Raw genomic sequence first — 21,475 nt, 5'->3', positions numbered from 1 at the left:
GAAGAGTGGCGGTGTCCGCCGCTGCGCTCGCGGCGAGTCCTCAAGCGTGTAGCGAAACACGCGGCGAGCGACGCGGCGGCGCACGCTCGCCTCGATCAAATCGACTTAAATCGACTAGTTTTATGTTGGTGGGAGATGGGAGCATGACTAACGAAAAATTTGAACAAGACTGTCAGAAGATTCGTCTCGGGCATAGCCTCATCGAGAATTGCCGCTGCGTGCGCCGCCGCGTGGGATGCGTCGGTGCCCGCCGCGGGCTCCGCCGCAAAGAACGCTCCATTTCAAACAAACGCGTCTAAAATCGCTTCTCCGTAAGCGCACGTAAACAACGCCATATATTTGAATTCAGTGCGGGCCGCGCCGCTCAACGCATCACGCAACGCCCCGCACCTCCGTAAATGAGGCCTTACTGTGAGTTGGGAAAATAATAACACAAATACATAATTCACGAGCTATTTATTACAAGCTATTTAACAATTTATTTTATAATTTTGACGCGAGTCTTCATTTATAAAATTGTTTATAAATCAATATATTTGTTCCTTTATATTGACTTCTTACGTTTTCTTCATTGGTACTATGAAATACAACAGTTTCCAACAGTCGCGTTCAAGCCATTTAAAATCATGTCAAAATAACCATTATGAGCTAAGCAGTAAGTATAAAAGAAATTCAAAGATTTGAAGTCAAAACATAATGTGCGCTTACGTAGCGCCGACCACAACTAAGGTTAACAAACTAAAACAAATCCACTCTCGGGAATCACACCCCTTACAATACAATATTACTAAAATAATCACTAAAAGTACAAGTACTCTCTACTAAACTAAATGTTACACAAATCTAAAATAAAAAGTAACTAAAAGGAAAATTATAAATAAAATGGAACCATGATTCTTGTGAGCATTCTGTTAAGGAACCATCAAGCATAACTAATGTCAACAACAGTAACACAATACTGTATGGCGAGCTGACTGCACTAGTACTGCACATAATAATGAGTCAAATGTAAAGGTATTCATGTAAAAAATCTAATTTATTATATACTTTGAGAATAAACCCTCAATTTCAAATTTACTAAAATACTCCTGGTGTTGCACCTCACCAGCGTCTCTGCAATAGCAACTGGGCCCCGATTCTGCTATTTTACAATGGCCGATGAATGAATGGCAATTGAATTAAATTTGAAATTATTCCTATTCTCTTAAGCATATTGCCAATACAATAATTGGAACTTAATTGTATTGACCTTGAGTTTAGCGTCCCACACTGAATTTCCAATTATTGTGTAGAAAATGCTTAAGATAAAACGAAAATTGTCATTTTAAGCCAAATTTAATTAATTCATCGGCCATTTTAAATAGCAGAATTGGGGCCCTGGAATAAGGTACCACAACATTAGCATACTATTATGAAAATAAAGACGTCAAGGGGACGACATAAGGTGCATTTTATGCTTTGTTACATCTGTTGTAGACATACAACATGTGACCATACCTGAATCAATGAACATACTTTTTAGTAAGAACGTTTGCCGTCGGCAACAGCAGCACACATATTATTTTGTTGTTTTTAAAAAAATCGCACGAAAGCAGATATGAATTGTAGTTTGTACGATCATAATAATATGAATATTGAACACACATGCCCAGTGGGACAATAAACCTAATAATAATTCTTAATAAAATCTTCACAAAATAGGCGTATTGATGTGTACCTGCAATAAAATATACATGGTTAGTATGCAAGTGCAGTGTATTTACTTATACTGAATTGTATTTTTAATATAAAACAATAAATGAATATAACTCTAGTATACTTGTTTTATTTCATTGTTGTGTGTCAGATATGCAAGCTAATGTTGTTTTCGTTCTAATTGCCATGTTCAACAAGAACTCATTACACAGGTAGACAGCCTTATCATACGTTCAAACATCGCTCACCTTAAATATGCTATTTGTACTTGTTCCCGGTGTTCCATGTCTGTTCGTTATCTCCGGCGACTGCGGCGTGTCGGCTTGCTCGCTGTCGAATAACAAACACATGATATTTAGTCAAAAGTAAACGTGATGACAGGACTTGTCCATGATTGTAGTTATTCTGCTCGACTATTGTATACAACGGATCGTATTATAATAGTCACGGTATGAAGAATACGAATATCACAAACTTGTCTTTTAAATGAGTTTATTCTTTTATATTTAAAACTACAGTGTTTACAGTGCACATTTACAGTACAATCATTTGCTATTATACTAAAAAACATAAACAATAATTAAAACAAGGCATCAAAAAATTCATCGGCATCGCTGCCGGCTGGGAGTGTGTAGTGTGAATAGTCTTTTACTTCCACTTATAGGTAGAACTTCAAGAAGATTTATAGAATCATTTTTATAAACAACATATGCGCAGACCATGCTGTGCCAATGTAAAAACTTGTCACAAAAGTATATTTTAAGTTAATTCGGAGTCTATAATCATGAAATTATTTAAACTAATGTGATAATGGAAATAATAACTTTAAAAATCTATTATTTTTAACATGGTGGAAGGATATCGCAGAAATGATGTCACTAGGTTAATTAGAATAGATGTGTACTGACCGGGCGAGCCTGTCGCCGGCGGGCCGCCGCGCTGGCGCTTGCTGCGACCTGCAACACGACGGTATTACACGCTATGCATGGCTTTTCACTCACTTTATTTTTTTACTGAAGTGTTATGACTTACCACTCCTAGCATAGTCTATCCATATTATTATGCTACACATTAAATTCGAAGATTTTCATGACACTTAGTATTTAATAAAACTTAATTATTTAAGGTTTTAAGTTTTACTTGATAAACAGAAGGAACAAACCTTCTCCTGGTGAGGGTTCAGCCGTAGTATTTCTTTTGCGCTTCCCTGTTTCCTTCACAGGAACAGTTTCATTATTAGTCTAAAAAAAGGTAATATCGTATAAATTATAATAAATATTTTTAAGGATTATGCTTCATGATGGTAGAACGAATATTAAAATTGAACATACAAGTAATTCTTAGTGCATACCTTTCTGGAAGCGGCGGCGGGCGGGCCCCGACGGGCGCGGGCGGGGGGCGCGGCGGGGCCAGGCGGCGAGGCGGGGCCCGGGGGCGAGGCGGGGCCCGGGGGCGCGGCGGGGCCCGGGGGCGCGGCGGGGCCCGGGGGCGCGGCGGGGGGCGCGGCGCCGCGACTGCGCAAGGTTTTCCGTTCGGCACTAGTCTTCTCTGTTTTGGTAGTTTTCTTTTTGGGCAGGGGCTCATCCACGACATTTGTGCGTGCTCTTTTTGATCGAGTCAAGGTTTCATTAGATTCAGTCTTATCATTGGATCGGTCGAGAATAGTCTTCCGTCCTCGTTTCGTCACAGTTTGACCTTCAGGTTCATGTGTTTTAGTTTTGTTTGATTTTGTCACAGGCTGAGATTTCTTGGGAGATTCTGTTTTAGCCTCAGCGGCAGTTCGCCGTGGCTTCCTAGTGTCCACTTTCTGTGTCGCTAATGTTTTAGGTTTAGCAGCGCGTGGCTTCAACTGCGGCGAAAGCTTGCTTACCACAACTGTGCTCTTCTGAACTTTAGCTCTGGTGATCTTCGGTGATTTAGCCTGGACATTCAGTTTGACCTCGGCGTGACGTGTCGCGCGTGTTTTCTTAGGGCTAGGTTGGGATGTGGGTGCGGTCTCCGGCTCCTTTCGCTTCCTCGTGGCTCTCGGCTTCGGGCTCTTGACGGGGGATATCTTAGCCACGATCAATGTAGCTCCGCGCTTCTTTGTGTTCGATACTGGAGTTGAGGGTGTTAAAACATCCTTTTTACGAGATCTGGTTACTTTAGTTGGAACCGGGCTGATTATTTTCGTTTTAACAGGACTGGATTTTTTCGCTTTAGCTGGACTTTTCTTTTTAGTGACACTGGAACTTTTAGTTTTAGATTTAGGGCCACGTTGTTTACCTTTAGTTTCAGCACGCGTAACAGGTTTGGCTTCAGGTGCGACTTTGCCCCTCCCGCGAGTCCTCTTTGGTGAAGGCTTTTCAATGTCAACTGTTTTTGATACATCGAGTTTCATGGCTCTTCGATTTTTTGGTTGTGGTTCGGTGGTCTCGTCAGTTTGTTGGGAGGCCCTGAAAGTGGATTAGATGATTAGTTTTATTTGCCGACAAAGGGAAAGTGTTTGTGATGTCGTAAACAGCTAGCATGCGGACCTGCGCGGCGCGATGGGCGACACGTCGGCGGCGCTGAGGCGGGCGCGCGCGCGCAGCCGCAGCGGCGTCGAGTGCTGCACGGCGCGCTTCTTCAGCGGCAGCGGGGGCGCGGCCGGGGGCGCGGCCGGGGGCGCGGGGGGCGCGGGGGGCGCGGCGGGCGCGGCCGGGGGCGCGGCGGGCGCCAGCGAGCGCTTCTTGATGGGCAGCGTGTGCGCCCCGTAGAGGTCGGCGGCGGAGCGGCGCGCGGCGGCGGCGCCCTCCACGGTGTCGGTGCGGAGGTTCTGCAGCTCGCGGGACATGTTGGCGTGCGCTCTTTCGGCGATCTTCGACGTCGTGTCCTTTTCGTTTGGTTTCTGCAATCGCTTATTTAATTCGTGTTCGAGCCACTCTTCCACGTTGTTGGTTATGAAATCCAAAGACGCGTGAAGAGATTTTGTTTTACGAGCCTTTTTCTTTTGTACTCCTTTACTTGAAAATGTTTTGGAATAGACTGCCCTCAATTGTGGCTTTCCGACAAGCTGATCAAATAAGCTATCGTTAGCGTCCCTGTGCGACTGGTTGGACACGTTGAACAACTCCTCGACACCGCTGACATCGGTGAGGTCGTTCCGGGTCCCGCGCCGGAACGTCTGCTTCACTCCCCTCACGTCGGTCAAGTCGTTTCTAGGACTGTGTCCGCGCAGTGTCCGCTTCACACCGGACACATTACGCAAGTCGTTAACGGGGCTATTTACTTTAAACAACTTTTTGACACCCCTAACATCAACCAATTCGTTTCGTGGTGACTTTCGTGGTTTTTTTGACTGAAAGAGTGATTTAACACCAGATACGCGCCGTAAATCATTTTTAGGTGAGGAGGCAAACACTTCTTTGACACGAACATCGCTTAAACGATTTTTAGGACTCTTTGCGAATAATGACTTGACTCCGGACACGTTTGTTAAATCATTTCTGATAGACCTCCTGGTGCGAGGAGTGCGCAACAGGCCCTTTACACCCCTGACGTTTCTTAAATCATTTTCAGGAGTGGATTTGGCAAACAGAAGTTTAATGCCGTCTAAGTTAGGGCTGTGGGTGGGAGTGCTGATGGGGCTGACAAACAGTTCCGGAGTGTATGCGTCGGAGTGGTCCAGCAGCGAGGTGTCGGGCGTCCTGCCGGTCAGCGCGATCGTGTTGCGTGTCGACCGCTTACTCAATACTATCTCATCGTCTTCAAACAGTTGCTTTCTAGAAAATTCGGTCATACTCTGCGACAGCTTCCTCTTAACGGGACTGTTGAACAATTGCTTGACGATATCAGACTCATTTAGATCGTCGATTATGGAGCGTTTTGACAGCGGTTTCTTAGCCGTCGAATGCTTGTTCTTAACACCTTCTTGTACTAACTTGACAGCACTCTTGGGTGTTACTATGTCACTGTCTTGTTGACTGCCATCATCAGTTAGATTTACTGCTTCTACTGATTCACTACTTAATCTCAATCTAGTTTTTCTAGCACTGAAATTCAAGGACTTCGACTTGTTACCTATCCTGGTTTTGGGTCCTGTTATAACTCCTATAGTTTTTCGCTTAGTATTAAACGAAGAATTGCCTTTCTTAAAAGATATCTGTGACATCATGGAACTTTGGCTAGAATCTAAAAGACTCTGAATACTTAGCACTGGGGTACTGGCTTCCTCGGGACTGTGTCTGTTCTCTGGAGTACAGATGCCCTCGTTGTGTGCGGGACTCCCGGTAGGAGTTGCGGTTACGTCAATACTACCCGTTTGCCTACCGGATCTGGTAGATTTTGAAGCAGTACTTACTCTTTTTGAAGTTCTAGGCGAATCATCATCGTCATCAACAAGTAACAAGTCACTATCGTTAATTCGTGACCTGCTACGTGACGCGCGCGACACTCTGGTACTGTTCACTGAGATATGTTTTTTAGCATCTTCCGTATTTTCTGGTGTCGATAAAGACTTCGAACGTCTTGTAGTTGAACTTCTAGCCGACGCTTGTAATTCAGAAGTCGAATTATTTTTCAGATAGACGCTCGAACGAGAACGATCGGCCGTCTTCCTGGCTTTCGCGTAGGGCGTGCTGGAACCCAGCAGGGTGGGTTCGATGGTGGACCTAGTTCTCCTGCCTGTGCTATTGAGTTGCGTCTTATAAACGGTGTTATCAGTGGAGCGCGCAGAATCGTACACGGATGTAGAATGCGAAGATTCATCAGTGTCGATAGAAACTAAGTCCACGATGGAGTAGGTTTCGGCGGGCTCGGCGGACTGCGGGCGCGAGGCCAGCTCGCGCAGCATGCGGGCCGCGCGCGACTGCAGCGGCCGCCGCGCGGAGGCCGGCGAGGGGCGCGAGGGGCCCGGGGGCGGGTCGCGCGCGGACCCCGGCGAGGGGCGCGAGGGGCCCGGGGGCGGGCCGCGCGCGGACCCCGGCGACGACGAGTAGCGCAGCGGCAGCGACTCCTCCGCGTCGCTAACGCCCGAGCGCGAGTGACTCTCCAAGTTGCTCAAGTCGAACTTTATAGACTCTGTCTTCCTGGAGCCTCGCTTAGCGAAAGGATCTCTCAGAGCAGACTTTTTAGGACTATTAGGTGTGCTGGATATCTTCGAACCCTTTTGTTCCGATCGACGCGATGCGGATGAAGTCCGCCCATCAGAATCTGATATATCTACAATCGATTCCTAGAAATTAAAATAAACATATTAATCTGACAATTGTAACATTTTAATATTTAAAGAGACAAGTCTCACTGTACTCACCATGCGGTCGTCGGGGTCACCGGCGCTGGGCTTGGCGCGCGGCGTGCGGCCCGTCATCAGCAGCAACGCGGCTTGCTTCGTGTGGTCTGCACACAAATGTTCATTTGACTACCAAGTTAAAAGATGAGTGCGTAAAACATAGCTAGCAGGCGGTGCAGTGCAGGCGCGTACCTATAGTGAGCGGCGCCTGGATCTTGGCCACGGGCGAGCGCGGGGCCGAGCGCGCGCGTCGCAGCGCGGCCAGCCGCAGCGGGGCCGGCCGCCGGGCCGAGCGGGGCGCGGGCCGGGGCGCGGGCCGGGGCCCGGGCCGGGGCGCGGGCCGGGGCGCGGAGCGGGGCGCGCCCGGGGAGCGGCGCGGCCGGGGCGACGACTTGCGCGACTCGATCCACAGCGTGGCCTTGGTTGTGTGTTGCAGGCTGCGCGCCGCGCCCGACTTGCGCTTCGTCTTGTCGTTGTCATCGGTCGATGATGAATCCAGATCGCTCTTTGATGTCCTCGGACGCTTGTTGGCTTGCATCGGAGTACGCGGCGGATTTTTATCTAATTTTTAAGATGTTTTTTCTATTAAAACTTAGAAATGTTTTTTTTTTCAATGAAATATATTAAATTATGCATATGTATTATTTTCACCGCATTTGCAGATACTATAAAATTTAAGTAGATCCTATCGTACTGTATGCTTACCAGTTTGCTCACTGGTATCTCTTCTTTGGGGTTGGACAATCGCTACTTGTTTGCCACCAGCATTACCTGAGAACATTGAAATATTTTCCATCAGTCCAGTGCCTCGTGCGACTCGGCAGTGGGAGTGCGGAGTGGTATTACCTGGCATGGAGGCGCGGTGCGTGATCTCGAGCGCGAGGCAGAGCGCGCGGTCGCGGGGCGCGGGGGGCGCGGGGGCCGAGCGCCGCCCGCCGCGGGCCGCCCGCCGCCGCACTGCCAGCGCTGCCGAACAACACGCTTCAGTCAGACTAGGGAAGTAAGGACGGACTCAGGTGCATTTAGTATTGTTATTAGCCTCCAGAGTGCGTTCCCTGGAACCCTGCTTGTAATGGCTGTAGGAAGCGGCGATGGTTACCGGGCTCGGGCGCCTGCGGGCGGCTGGCGCTGGCGTCGCTGTAGTCCCAGCGCAGCTGGCGGCCGCCGATGCTGATGACGTCACCGTGCTGTAGCGCCGCCACACTCACGCCGCGCCCGTTCACCAGCGTCTCCTCCCCGCCCACATTACGTACTACAGTCTGGTAACAATCATACATTTCTTACTATTTTTACTGCAGTCAGCAGCATTGATAATTTTCGTACTGTTGATCGTGCAAAATTAAACCATGAGGATTTTTTTTAAATTGCAAAAAAAAGTTTGGAATTAATTTCAAATATTATAATCTAATTTTACCTGATTTGCATGTACCACAACAGTAGCATGATGAGGGCAGACTGAAGGCAGCATGATACGTATGTCGCATGCGGGATCACTGCCCAGTGTGGCCAGCCCCTCGGCCAGCGGGAAGCGTTTCACATCGCGCCCGGCCCGGTCCAGTACCACAAGCCGACCGCCCGACATCACTAATATATAATGGAATAAAGCTTGCTTCAAAATAACTCATTTAAATGACAGTCTGCTTTTATGGTTTAAATTTAGAGAATGACTTATGCTATAAAAACACCTTGCAGTTATAAAAAAAAGAAAATGCAACAACCAAGAGGTCTTGGAAGTAACAACTCTTTAAAGTCACTGTCATTTGTTTTAGCCTTGTGGCATGACAATGGTATCCCACTGTGTGCTGCAACTTGCGAGCTCAAACCCCCACGTTGACAAGCATTTGTGTGAGCTAGAAATGCGTCTTCTGAGTCTGGGAGTCTTTGTGCGTACAAATTGAATGTTTTGAAACCTCGCGCGACACAAGGATTAAATTCCTCACGGGAAGTTATTAAAATATAGCTTGAGCCCTGAGACAGAAGCGTTACCAATGCTGTGGTGCTAAGGATGTAAGTAATGTTTTGCTGACAAAACTCCTAAGTAATAAGGTTTAATTATTAGCAGCCATTAATAAAAAGGGCAGGGCAGGGCAAAGCGCAGGGCAGGGCAAAGGCCTCCTTCCATTTATTGCGGTTGATGGCAAAGTTAATTGTGTCTTTAGGGCCACCACTAAATTCTTTTCAGTAGATTTGCTTTATTAACTATAGTGTTCATTTATGTTACAAACTTAATTGAGTTTGAAGCATAGCAAGTTTATACAAGGTGTCCCAGAAATTAACTGCAAGTTAGAAGGTCAGATCATAAGTGAAACCAAAAAAATGAAAAAAATATTGGTCAAGTACTTTTCACATTATAAGTATTTATAACTTGACCGACTATACTGTGCTATAGTAATTAGACAACCAAAAAGTTGGTGTGTTTAGTCTAGATTCCAAAATGACATTGCACTTGCTGGATTACTTCTTAACTAATGGAAAAAATGCTTTTGCTCTATAATGTTCCCTGAGTAGCCAACTGGGACTGTGTATCATAATATTATGTTGGTTTCAGACTGCTTGTAAATACTAAATTAGGCCAATTGTCAAACCAAAAATATTTTTTTTTTTTTTGTATTAAAATTCTTTGTTTTTTGATCATCAGAAGAAAAAGATACTAAGTTAAAATCTAGCACATCATTTAGAAGTTGATGTCTTAATTAGGTATGGCCTGAGTCGCAGTTAACCAGGCCAGCTCTCTGATAGGCATGTTTACAATATTTAACCTATAATTGTTATTAACCATTAGGGTACCTACTGCAGCGCACAGGCCTCCCTTCCTTCCATTCGTCAATTTATCCAAATGTTCTTATTTGACATTTTTGTTTCTTTTGAGTATTGAATTATTTATTTATATGGAAAAAATTTTTGAATTGAATTCTTCGATGCCTTATTCTAATTAAGTTTAATATAGCTTTAGTAATTATTTAATTCGGCATTTTCGTTAACAAAGTATATCAAATATAATTATTTTAAAATGTATGTATATTTAAACTAGTTTCTAAATCCAAATTAGATATAAGAACAGGAGAAGAAGGAGTTAAAACCGCAGTTATAGTAATTTTTAAATACCTTTTGTGTAGTCTAGAGCTTGATTTGTTTCTGAACGAAACACAGTGACAGCTACGCTACCTCGAGCATCGAGCACAATACCGTTTCCCGCCAAGGAGCCACTAAATTCATCAACTATTATTTTGGTACATTTGATCTATATTTTAGTTCGGAGTAAGCTTATTTCCAGAGACTATTAATAAGATACCTAATTACAATAATTACAAAGACACTGAATAAAACACCGGCTATTCAAATTCCACTCACCAATGTCAAGTGTCTCTTTCGAATTTGTATAATGTGCGTCACATAATCCGAATACACAAGATAAAATGAATTAAATCACTAGACATCTGAACTAGTATTAATTATTCTCAAGAGTATAGTTCAATCTCTAGTGAACTATCAGTCACATCGACAAACAGAAGCACGAACACAAATAATGGCGTCCGCCGTCCATTCCATTTCACAGCAATCACAGCGCGTGTCAAACAAACTTAACAAACATCAAACTCTAACTTCTATGTTGGTTGTGTCTTGTGAATATTTGGTCTATGGATAACAGACGCCATAAATCGTCTATCGAAGTGATGGAACTTTTAAATGGTCTTGAAGAGATTAACGGGAATAGTAAAAATCAAAAAAAATTATGTAAATGATTTTTATCTTTATGTAGTTAAGTCCGGCCGTGATCAGGCTAGATCTTATTACCCATGATTGTTGAAATTTCAAATTTTCACAGATTGTATTTCTGCTGCCACTTTACCAACAAATAATTAATCAACATTTTCAGTACAAAAGAAAAGCTAGTAAAAAATCCTGAAAACCAAAACTTATTTTAGTTATATATAATTATTATGCATAATTTCAAATAGTAGAATTTTTAACGTTTGATATTAAATAATTATATTTTATCATCAAACAAAGTTTTTTTTTTTATATGGCAGGAAAAAGGTAGCTATACAGACGACGGCTTTTTACAAAATCTATCTTAAATATTTGTGATTATTAGTGAGAAGCAATAAGTATTTTAAATAGTAATTTTTGTACGTCATTAACATAAAACATTAAAATTTATATTTCAACTCCAGTAAGGAACATTAATTGCATAGTAAAACGACGTTTTCATTTTACGCACATAGGTACTTTTCGTGTGTTTACTATATTTTTCTACGAACAAAAATCTAAGAATTCAGTACCTCGCAAAACAAGTCAGCCAGAAATCGTTCAAAATCGATTGGGAAATGTTTACGCAAGAATTGGAAAATCGAATCACTGGCGCACTTCAGTCACTTCATGGCATTTTCAAATCATGGACTAATTGACATTTGACAACCTGTCAAAAAGGTCAACAGGGACCAAGCATCGAGCATAGCTTCAGCATTCAACTGTACTTTACAAGTTTATGTTTCTTTACATGATTCAAAATAATCTCCCGCATTTGACTTGGTGAATTTAAGGACAATGGATATAAATAATCCCCACAACCAAAGTTATTGGTTTGTTCTCCGAGAAGACCAAAGCAATGTTATCTTCAGCAGCAATAATTTCACTATCCAAAATCCGCAGAGTAAGTTTTATTACCTTCATTTTACATCAGAGTCAATAATATAACTCAGTTTTGAAGCGAGTAACACAATAATAATTAATTTGTAAAATGTTAAATACAGGGCAATAAATATTAGTTATGTATACACAATCCAAGCCCTTTGTGTTTGCGTTTTTAATAATGATCATAACAAGTTTTGAATTAATAAAATGAATAATAGTTAAGTATCTAAACTCGTGATAAACTGTATAGACCATACTGAACCTCAGGATTCTGTGTGTTTTGGGTAAATATTAGTATCTGAAGATGTTACCATGATCTTCACTGCTGCATACTGCATCCTGAATTTCAGTATGGTCTGTATAGTTTATCACAAGTTTAGATACTTTACTATTTGTTACCACTGTATAATGTAGAAAGAAATCCTAAAAGAAACAAAACCCATGCTTCTCAGTTCTAGCTGAACCAAAATAAATTAAGTATGCAATAGTTCTAGTGGTGTTAATCATAGCAAGGTTAGTAAAGGTAAAATTTAGTACCAACTGTTATAAGTGTATCTTTATTTTAGTTACAGGTCCAGAAGCAAGATATATTGTGGATACTAGAGAAAGCAGGCCTTATAATATACAAGTCAATGAAACTCCAGTAGTAGTTCAAGAAACTGCATCTGAAACATGTGATAAAGAAATAAATAAGATAAAAAGTGATGACAACTTTTGGAATAGAAATAAAATAAAACTACTCCTAACACTCTGCTTAGATAATAGGTTTAGGAATTTGACAAAAGATAAAACTCTCTGGGATGAAATAGCTGTGCACTTGGGCACAACTTCTTATGAATGTAGTAATAAGTATCGAAACCTGAGGAGAACATACATAAGATTACTTAAGAAGAAAAGGTTAGGCAAGGAAATTAAATGGGTTCATTATAATATCTGTGAAGAAGTATTTAAAGAATGCAAGTCTCTTCCACCTTCTGTATTAGAGCCTTGGGAAGAGCACAAGGTTAGGAGATTGCTCACCCTGTACATAGAGAACCTGCCCAAGTTCCGTAGTCCAGATTGTTTGCAAAAAGACATCTGGAGGGATATTGCCACACAATTAGAAACTACGGACTATAACTGTTATCACAAGTTTAAAAATTTAAAGAGAGCATATTTCAATAGGAAGGAAAGAAGTAGAGAATCAGGCAAGCCTATTAAGTGGCAATATTTTCACTACTTAGAAAGAATATTTTACAATTACAACCCAAACATAGGACATTGGGACAAGGTCAAAACTAGGTTGTTGTTAGATGGATACATGCAAATTGCTGACAAGTTTAGGAACCCTCGGTATCAGAAGAAGGAGTTGTGGAAAGAGATATCTTTATCAGTTGGTGAAAGCCCCAATGATTGTAATAAGAAATTCCGTAATTTGAAACAAACATATATAAGATTGAAGATGAAAGCAGATTCTGGGAGGTGCATGATTAAATGGCGTTACTATAAGGATTTCGACGCTATATACAGTGCACAAACTGTGTACAAGAACTCTCATGATGGCTCACCAGAACAAACTTGCAAGACTCAAGAAGAAGACTATGTCAAGCAACTTTTAACATTTTATGTGGAAAACAAGGAAAGATTTCGAGACCCTCTGGTAAAAAAGAAAACTGTATGGCGCGTACTTGCACCTAAAATTGGTTTATCTTCCGAAGAATGCGATAGAAAATTTCGTAACTTAAAACAGACCTATATTAGACTTGCTGAGAAAAAGAGAGAAACTGGTAAAAATAATAATTGGCCCTATTATTCATATTTTGAAAAAATATTTGATGAATCGCGAGGTTTGGCCAATACATGTAATCAAAGTTTAGACAATATGACACTCACAGAATTAAAAAGAGTAATGCATGAAGTCCAAGACAGAAAAGACAAAGACAAATTTGAGACCCTAGTAAGAGCCGTAGAAGAATCTAACAATATTCAAAAAGAGAGAAATAGAATATTACAAGCATTGCTCGATAAAAAGTGAGTTACCTGTATTGAAAGAATAGTATCATCTGGAGTTAATCATGGAAATTTCAAAAAAAATGTAATAAGGTACAAAATTGAGGAAAAATAAAAAAGGTGAGCATGTTTAGAAATGCTTTTTATTGTTACCGTTCTTATGCTTTTAATAATGTATATGTACAAACAAACTATAATAGATTATCAGTTTATCATTCTGAAATGAGAAATCGTTAGCAAAGTCAATTACATTTCGACCAATGTCTTAAAAGTACACTGATTATGCTTAATTAGGTCTTATAACTTAAAAATACATCTGTGAATTTAAGACTTACTTTAATATTAAATTTGACATCCATAACACTATACCACAGTAAGGAATGGAAATTTAGTTTAGAAAAAATACAAAAAAATAAATGAAGAAATCACACTCGATCATCGGTAACCACACAGGATTGGATCGATAAGTTTGCAGATACCTCGACCAGTAAGTAACTATCACAAACAAATACTCACACTTCCACTCACCCAGGCACGCTCGAGTCGATACAATGCTAACCTAGACTGAATTACCACACTATGTCATACAACTAAGAGATACGCCGGTCGCCGGCCACGCCTACGCCCCGCTGTCGCGCCTTACCTGAGCCGCCAAGAACTGGCCTGTGTTGCTAACGTAAACAAAATATCTCCATAATTACACTAGGTAAAGTATACCTAAATTTAAATGATTGAGGATGTAGTCAGTCTTAAATGGAATTGGTCTATCTGACTCAAAGTTTGGGCGCTTTGTGCGGCGCGTCATTGCGAGGGCGGACGCGGCCCGGCGGGGCGGGCGCTGTAGGCGGTTCACTTCTTGGCATTCTTCTTGGGCGACGGGGCTTTGCCTTTGGCATTGTTTGACATTTTCGCCTTCTTCCCCTTTGGCTCGCCTTCTTCATCATCCTCGTCCTGTAATAATTATTTATTATAACAATTTACAATCCTTAGCCACCAGTGTAGATATCTGCAATAAACTGGTGCCAGACAGACATATATCATGTTATGTATTAAAGAGACTAATGTAAAAGCCATTTGGCAGTAAGACAAGATGTAAAGTTTTGTCGGCATTTCAACTTATAATGCAGCTATCAGAAGGTAAAGGTATCATTTTGAATGAGTATACAGAAAACCAACAGCCAATAATCATGAAATTTGGTTCATAATTTAATTTTACACCAAGTGCACAAGCCTAGTTATATGAATAATGACAGTGATACGAGTTTTTGAATTAGACTTGCTTAATAATTATGCCCCAAAGATTTTGTAATTAAAATCTTACATGAATGAACTGTCAAAGTTTAACAGAACTGGGCCACTGGTCCTTTTCCCTCTGTTGAGCATGTACGAAAGCCATCACTTTGTAATTTGATATTAGTTGAAGGTTTTCAGTACCTCATTCGTCTTGCGCTTGCCTGCTGATGCTTTCCTTTTATTCACATCTTCCTGTAAATTCAGCAATCTAATATACCACTGATATCATTGTCTCAAGATCACAAACAAGAACTATTAATCTTCTACATAAACATGCACAATATTTGCTCTATCACATTTACCTTAAACTGAGAATCATCACCTTCCTCTTCATCTAACATCTCTTCCTCCATTTCTTCCATGTCTTCAAATTCCTCCACAAGGGCACCAAGAGAATGCTGGCCAATTAAGTGCACTGGCCCGGACCCCTGCAGAGCAAGTAATTGAAAATTGTATTTGCTTCTCCCTATGCTATTACTAATTATGCTTCTATAGAAAGTTTACAAGATCAGACAAATGCCTCAAGCAATCACAAGCAGGCGGTGCAACAATCAAAACGACGTCGCGCGCCCATCAAATTACCAATGGTTTTGGTTTTCACATCACTTCAAAACTCTTTTATTCCATTAATAACTCTTCTAGTAATTAATTAAAAGATAAATTCTTCTAATTGTATTGGATGATAAGACAACATTAAAATGATCAAATAAGCTTTACCTGAATAAGAGTAAATGCAACAGGTGCATCTGGAAACTCGATGTCAAGACGAGCATGCCTCGTCTCACCTGCTTTTAGAACAGCTACTGGAATCTTAACAGTCTCCTGAAGTGACATTGTTTCCACCTAGGCAAGAAAAGGAGTCTTATACAAGGCACAAATTTAAAACTAAGCCCTTCGCAATCACACTATGTCAAGTAACAAATCTATAATTAATTTGTTCAACAGAATTTGAACTCATACAGGTGATAGTTAGACATTCTGTTACAGTAAAGTCACAAGTATTGAGTGAGGTTTTTAACATACCTGAACAACATTGAGTTCATCTGGCTTGGCATCAGGACCCAACAGCGCTTGGCGAATAAGCAACTTGTTAGCACGAGGGTATTCGGCCTTTGCTTCAGGGTCCCATGTCTCAGACTGATGTGACGCCGATAGCGTTACACCTGAAAATAGCAAATGTTGAAGAGTGAAGTACGGCGACGTTTACTTTGGACAGACGTAGACTGCTAATAGCCATTAAATCAACAGTCATCAAACTCGTGTCGATTTGGGTAATCATGATAACCTCAAAGTTTAACAGTTCTATAATTAAAAAAGAACCTTACAATTAGCGCTACATCGCGATATACACTACGCAGTAAAATCTAAAAAGTAAAGTACGTTTCTATAACCAAACGACTCATCGATACGTAAACTGTCACGGCTTGGACGCCGCACATTCAAATTACGCGCCTAACCACCGCTAACCCCACACCTATGGTGGCAACATGCGTTTACAAAAAATCAATAATGATTGTCTGAAACTCTTAAGGGATTTGGATATTCAATAAAACGAAAACGCTACATGAGCATTGATAGCATTAGTCACTAGATATCAAAATTAAAAAAAATGGCGGCAAGTCCATTAACCCTAGAAAGATAGTCTGCGTAAAATTGACGCATGCATTCTTGAAATATTGCTCTCTCTTTCTAAATAGCGCGAATCCGTCGCTGTGCGTTTAGGACATCTCAGTCGCCGCTTGGAGCTCCCGTGAGGCGTGCTTGTCAATGCGGTAAGTGTCACTGATTTTGAACTATAACGACCGCGTGAGTCAAAATGACGCATGATTATCTTTTACGTGACTTTTAAGATTTAACTCATACGATAATTATATTGTTATTTCATGTTCTACTTACGTGATAACTTATTATATATATATTTTCTTGTTATAGATATCGTGACTAATATATAATAAAATGGGTAGTTCTTTAGACGATGAGCATATCCTCTCTGCTCTTCTGCAAAGCGATGACGAGCTTGTTGGTGAGGATTCTGACAGTGAAATATCAGATCACGTAAGTGAAGATGACGTCCAGAGCGATACAGAAGAAGCGTTTATAGATGAGGTACATGAAGTGCAGCCAACGTCAAGCGGTAGTGAAATATTAGACGAACAAAATGTTATTGAACAACCAGGTTCTTCATTGGCTTCTAACAAAATCTTGACCTTGCCACAGAGGACTATTAGAGGTAAGAATAAACATTGTTGGTCAACTTCAAAGTCCACGAGGCGTAGCCGAGTCTCTGCACTGAACATTGTCAGATCTCAAAGAGGTCCGACGCGTATGTGCCGCAATATATATGACCCACTTTTATGCTTCAAACTATTTTTTACTGATGAGATAATTTCGGAAATTGTAAAATGGACAAATGCTGAGATATCATTGAAACGTCGGGAATCTATGACAGGTGCTACATTTCGTGACACGAATGAAGATGAAATCTATGCTTTCTTTGGTATTCTGGTAATGACAGCAGTGAGAAAAGATAACCACATGTCCACAGATGACCTCTTTGATCGATCTTTGTCAATGGTGTACGTCTCTGTAATGAGTCGTGATCGTTTTGATTTTTTGATACGATGTCTTAGAATGGATGACAAAAGTATACGGCCCACACTTCGAGAAAACGATGTATTTACTCCTGTTAGAAAAATATGGGATCTCTTTATCCATCAGTGCATACAAAATTACACTCCAGGGGCTCATTTGACCATAGATGAACAGTTACTTGGTTTTAGAGGACGGTGTCCGTTTAGGATGTATATCCCAAACAAGCCAAGTAAGTATGGAATAAAAATCCTCATGATGTGTGACAGTGGTACAAAGTATATGATAAATGGAATGCCTTATTTGGGAAGAGGAACACAGACCAACGGAGTACCACTCGGTGAATACTACGTGAAGGAGTTATCAAAGCCTGTGCACGGTAGTTGTCGTAATATTACGTGTGACAATTGGTTCACCTCAATCCCTTTGGCAAAAAACTTACTACAAGAACCGTATAAGTTAACCATTGTGGGAACCGTGCGATCAAACAAACGCGAGATACCGGAAGTACTGAAAAACAGTCGCTCCAGGCCAGTGGGAACATCGATGTTTTGTTTTGACGGACCCCTTACTCTCGTCTCATATAAACCGAAGCCAGCTAAGATGGTATACTTATTATCATCTTGTGATGAGGATGCTTCTATCAACGAAAGTACCGGTAAACCGCAAATGGTTATGTATTATAATCAAACTAAAGGCGGAGTGGACACGCTAGACCAAATGTGTTCTGTGATGACCTGCAGTAGGAAGACGAATAGGTGGCCTATGGCATTATTGTACGGAATGATAAACATTGCCTGCATAAATTCTTTTATTATATACAGCCATAATGTCAGTAGCAAGGGAGAAAAGGTTCAAAGTCGCAAAAAATTTATGAGAAACCTTTACATGAGCCTGACGTCATCGTTTATGCGTAAGCGTTTAGAAGCTCCTACTTTGAAGAGATATTTGCGCGATAATATCTCTAATATTTTGCCAAATGAAGTGCCTGGTACATCAGATGACAGTACTGAAGAGCCAGTAACGAAAAAACGTACTTACTGTACTTACTGCCCCTCTAAAATAAGGCGAAAGGCAAATGCATCGTGCAAAAAATGCAAAAAAGTTATTTGTCGAGAGCATAATATTGATATGTGCCAAAGTTGTTTCTGACTGACTAATAAGTATAATTTGTTTCTATTATGTATAAGTTAAGCTAATTACTTATTTTATAATACAACATGACTGTTTTTAAAGTACAAAATAAGTTTATTTTTGTAAAAGAGAGAATGTTTAAAAGTTTTGTTACTTTATAGAAGAAATTTTGAGTTTTTGTTTTTTTTTAATAAATAAATAAACATAAATAAATAGTTTGTTGAATTTATTATTAGTATGTAAGTGTAAATATAATAAAACTTAATATCTATTCAAATTAATAAATAAACCTCGATATACAGACCGATAAAACACATGCGTCAATTTTACGCATGATTATCTTTAACGTACGTCACAATATGATTATCTTTCTAGGGTTAACTTAGCAATTTCATTAATCCGCAAGAATAACGTTATAGCAACCTGAATGCAATTCTTTGAAAGGATTTAACATAATATCAGTAGAAGATAACTAGAAAGAAATAATGTGAAATAAAATGGCGAGAGCCGGGTGTCAACCTGACGCTAACATTACAAACGTATTGACGAGTAAAGTACTACTTGCACCGAACAAATACAATAACTAGTAAAAGCAGTTTGATATTAAGATTATTTCTTACCATAGAAATATTCGTCCGACATGGTGATTTCACTAATTTATTGAGATTTTTGAGACACGTTCACGTGCGATGCCGGCGCACACCACACAGATCTGGCACTTAGTGTTGCCAACTAGGCTACTACTGTTTGCACTACACGACTGACGACACTTCAAACTTCTACCCACTAGCAATTACTAAAATAATCAAAATTCCCCGAAATACTATTTTTCCAATTTTATTGTTTTATAAAAAATAAAAATTAAACACCTGAAAATAATAACGAAAAGAGGAACATATCAAATTTCATGAATTTGTTGTTAATAAAATCAAATAGTTAATTATATAAGATTGCGGGCAGGCCAGTATTTATATGTATCTTAATTTTAAAAATATTTGTATTATATAAATCATCGGGGTGACATTTTCTATACAGAAAAAACGGCGTAAATTAAAAAAGAAAAAAAATAATAGTTAATATAGTAGTTCACGTTAAACTATAGTAGATTTGCAGTAACATAGAAAACATTTATTTAGTAAATTAATAACAAAAAAATAACTACAAAAACAAAAAGGACAACATTTCAGTAGAAATTTCTCTCAAATAACGACGTCGTTAACCAATCACAATATTTTAAGAAAATACGGCTTTTCAAATTATTCCTAATCTTTGTGTACGTCTGTTTTTTTTTTTTTTAATAGGCCAAAAACGTATGCGTTAACTAAAACATAAATAATGCTCCACACATCACAGTTTCCCGCTTTGCAGCATACATTTTCTGTAGCTGTAAACATTATCAGAGTTATCAGACATCTTATAAATTTCCATAGACAAGGAAAGCAACCAAGCAAGCATTTTTGATCGTTTTGGTAAATAAAAACTACAAAAATATTATAGGTCCTTGAAATACATTTGGATCAAAGATTTTTACAGTGTTTATAAACCCTTGATCCAAAATGGAACCACAGGAAACTAAGCCCTACCTTATTTTCCACACTAAAATGGGATTTTATTAACAACACCGTGCAGTTTGAAGTCAGTAGTTATACAAGTCTTATCGATTTATTATATGTAAAAACTCTGTACTTACCATGTTTCTGGTAAAGAAATATTATTATTATTTCCTTTATTTAAACAAAAACATATAAATTACAGTTTTAAATATACATTTATACACGGTGATTCTTTAGTCGTCTTACAAAAGCAGCCCAGTTCATGTATCCGACGTAAAGTACCCCTAGGCGCGATTTTTTTTTATCATCAACTAAGAAAAATTAAACAAGAGAATTCTGAAATATACTCTAAAAATGATAAAAACGCCGCCGCCCGCGCCCCTCACGATTGTTACAAGGCTCGGACCGCGCTCGCAACAGAGCTGTGTTTCTAAAAACCTACGAATTGCATCATAATATTGAATAAAAATTGCATTTTAAATTTTTTCAAATACCTATTTTTTTATCATGAACGTGTTCTAGTCATTGGATACATGAACCGGGCTGCTTTTGTAAGACGACTAAAAATCACGGTGTATACAGGGTGTCCTAAAACTCAACGATAATCTGAGACCGGATGAAAGGCCAAGTGATAACAGATCAGGGAAAAATATAAAAAAAACCATATCACTCAGTTCAGCGATAAGAGACATTTGAAAAGTTGAAATTCGACATCCCTAGTCGCATTTTTAAGTCCTGTGATCACCAATGTGACAATTTCGCTGTGACTATTTTAATTCCGGGATCTTCATTAACGATTCTATTATTCGAAACTATAAATTAATGCAATGAAAAAAAATTTTTTTTTTTTTCAAAAAATAGAAACAGATTTTTTTTCCCTGATCTGTTATCACTTGGCCTTTCATCCGGTCTCAGATTATCGTTGAGTTTTGGGACACCCTGTATACATAAAAAAAAAAACAATATTTCCAAAAATAGTGTCCAGCCGGCAACGGGAACAGGGCCCAAGCTGCGGGTAGCTAGGGCTCCAGAGAGAGGAACTTCCTCACGACACGTGCCGTGTCTAGAAGTACCGCTTTCTGAATCAAACCCCTAATCCAGACGCCCAACGGCCAACGAGAGCCTCCTAGGATGTTGGTCGAGGTCGATTTATTATTACTAGACTGAGTGGGTGATGGAAACTGAATGGGATAAAATATAAAGAGCAGAAAGTAGAGCCCACCTTTTTAACAAAATATTTTCTGTTCCATTTTGCCATAAGCTGTTATCCACGAGATGGTAGTACCTACTTAGTAGACAAAATGAAAGTTTTCGTTTAACAATAAAACTCGGCATG

The 21,475-nt window shown here is 40.1% G+C and overlaps 3 protein-coding genes and 1 long non-coding RNA gene across 5 annotated transcripts; 1 reads left to right on the top strand and 3 right to left on the bottom strand.

Annotated features, from left to right (window-relative positions):
• Window positions 1–439: 439 nt before the first annotated feature.
• Window positions 440–3,088, bottom strand: LOC113498504. The gene is made up of 5 exons (XR_003401026.1): window positions 3,047–3,088; window positions 2,858–2,936; window positions 2,604–2,651; window positions 1,944–2,025; window positions 440–1,717 (listed from the first exon to the last, which is right to left on the bottom strand). It is a non-coding gene; the product is annotated as an uncharacterized LOC113498504 (long non-coding RNA).
• Window positions 3,089–3,115: 27 nt separating this feature from the next.
• LOC113508830 (serine/arginine repetitive matrix protein 2-like) lies at window positions 3,116–10,799 on the bottom strand (the record flags this gene model as incomplete). The annotated part of the gene is made up of 10 exons (XM_026892011.1): window positions 10,298–10,799; window positions 8,361–8,530; window positions 8,046–8,205; window positions 7,793–7,912; window positions 7,652–7,717; window positions 7,139–7,507; window positions 6,968–7,053; window positions 4,367–6,889; window positions 4,212–4,321; window positions 3,116–4,130 (listed from the first exon to the last, which is right to left on the bottom strand). Coding segments are annotated over exons 2-10 (4,617 nt in total), but the record flags the coding sequence as incomplete, so codon positions are not given.
• A 167-nt stretch (window positions 10,800–10,966) lies between these two features.
• LOC113498467 lies at window positions 10,967–14,049 on the top strand. Its single transcript, XM_026878473.1, has 2 exons — window positions 10,967–11,600; window positions 12,148–14,049. The coding sequence occupies exons 1-2, from the start codon at window positions 11,495–11,497 to the stop codon at window positions 13,593–13,595; spliced, it is 1,554 nt and encodes a 517-aa protein (XP_026734274.1). The 5' UTR covers window positions 10,967–11,494; the 3' UTR covers window positions 13,596–14,049.
• LOC113498478 (nucleoplasmin-like protein) lies at window positions 13,696–19,334 on the bottom strand. Of its 2 annotated transcripts, XM_026878483.1 has the most exons (6): window positions 19,207–19,334; window positions 15,887–16,026; window positions 15,581–15,706; window positions 15,166–15,291; window positions 15,005–15,055; window positions 13,696–14,521 (listed from the first exon to the last, which is right to left on the bottom strand). In XM_026878483.1, exons 1-6 carry the CDS (start codon window positions 19,226–19,228, stop codon window positions 14,420–14,422), a joined length of 567 nt encoding a protein of 188 aa, XP_026734284.1. In that variant the 5' UTR covers window positions 19,229–19,334; the 3' UTR covers window positions 13,696–14,419. The 2 variants fall into 2 exon arrangements, with proteins under 2 accessions (XP_026734284.1, XP_026734293.1); XM_026878492.1 differs by lacking the exon at window positions 15,005–15,055 and having other exon boundaries at window positions 19,207–19,327.
• Between the last annotated feature and the right edge of the window lie 2,141 nt (window positions 19,335–21,475).

Source organism: Trichoplusia ni, chromosome 1, assembly GCF_003590095.1.
Source record: "Trichoplusia ni isolate ovarian cell line Hi5 chromosome 1, tn1, whole genome shotgun sequence".
NCBI lineage: Eukaryota > Metazoa > Arthropoda > Insecta > Lepidoptera > Noctuidae > Trichoplusia > Trichoplusia ni.
The sequence above is the reverse complement of the archived record's forward strand: the minus strand, read 5'-3'. Positions and strand labels throughout refer to the sequence as shown.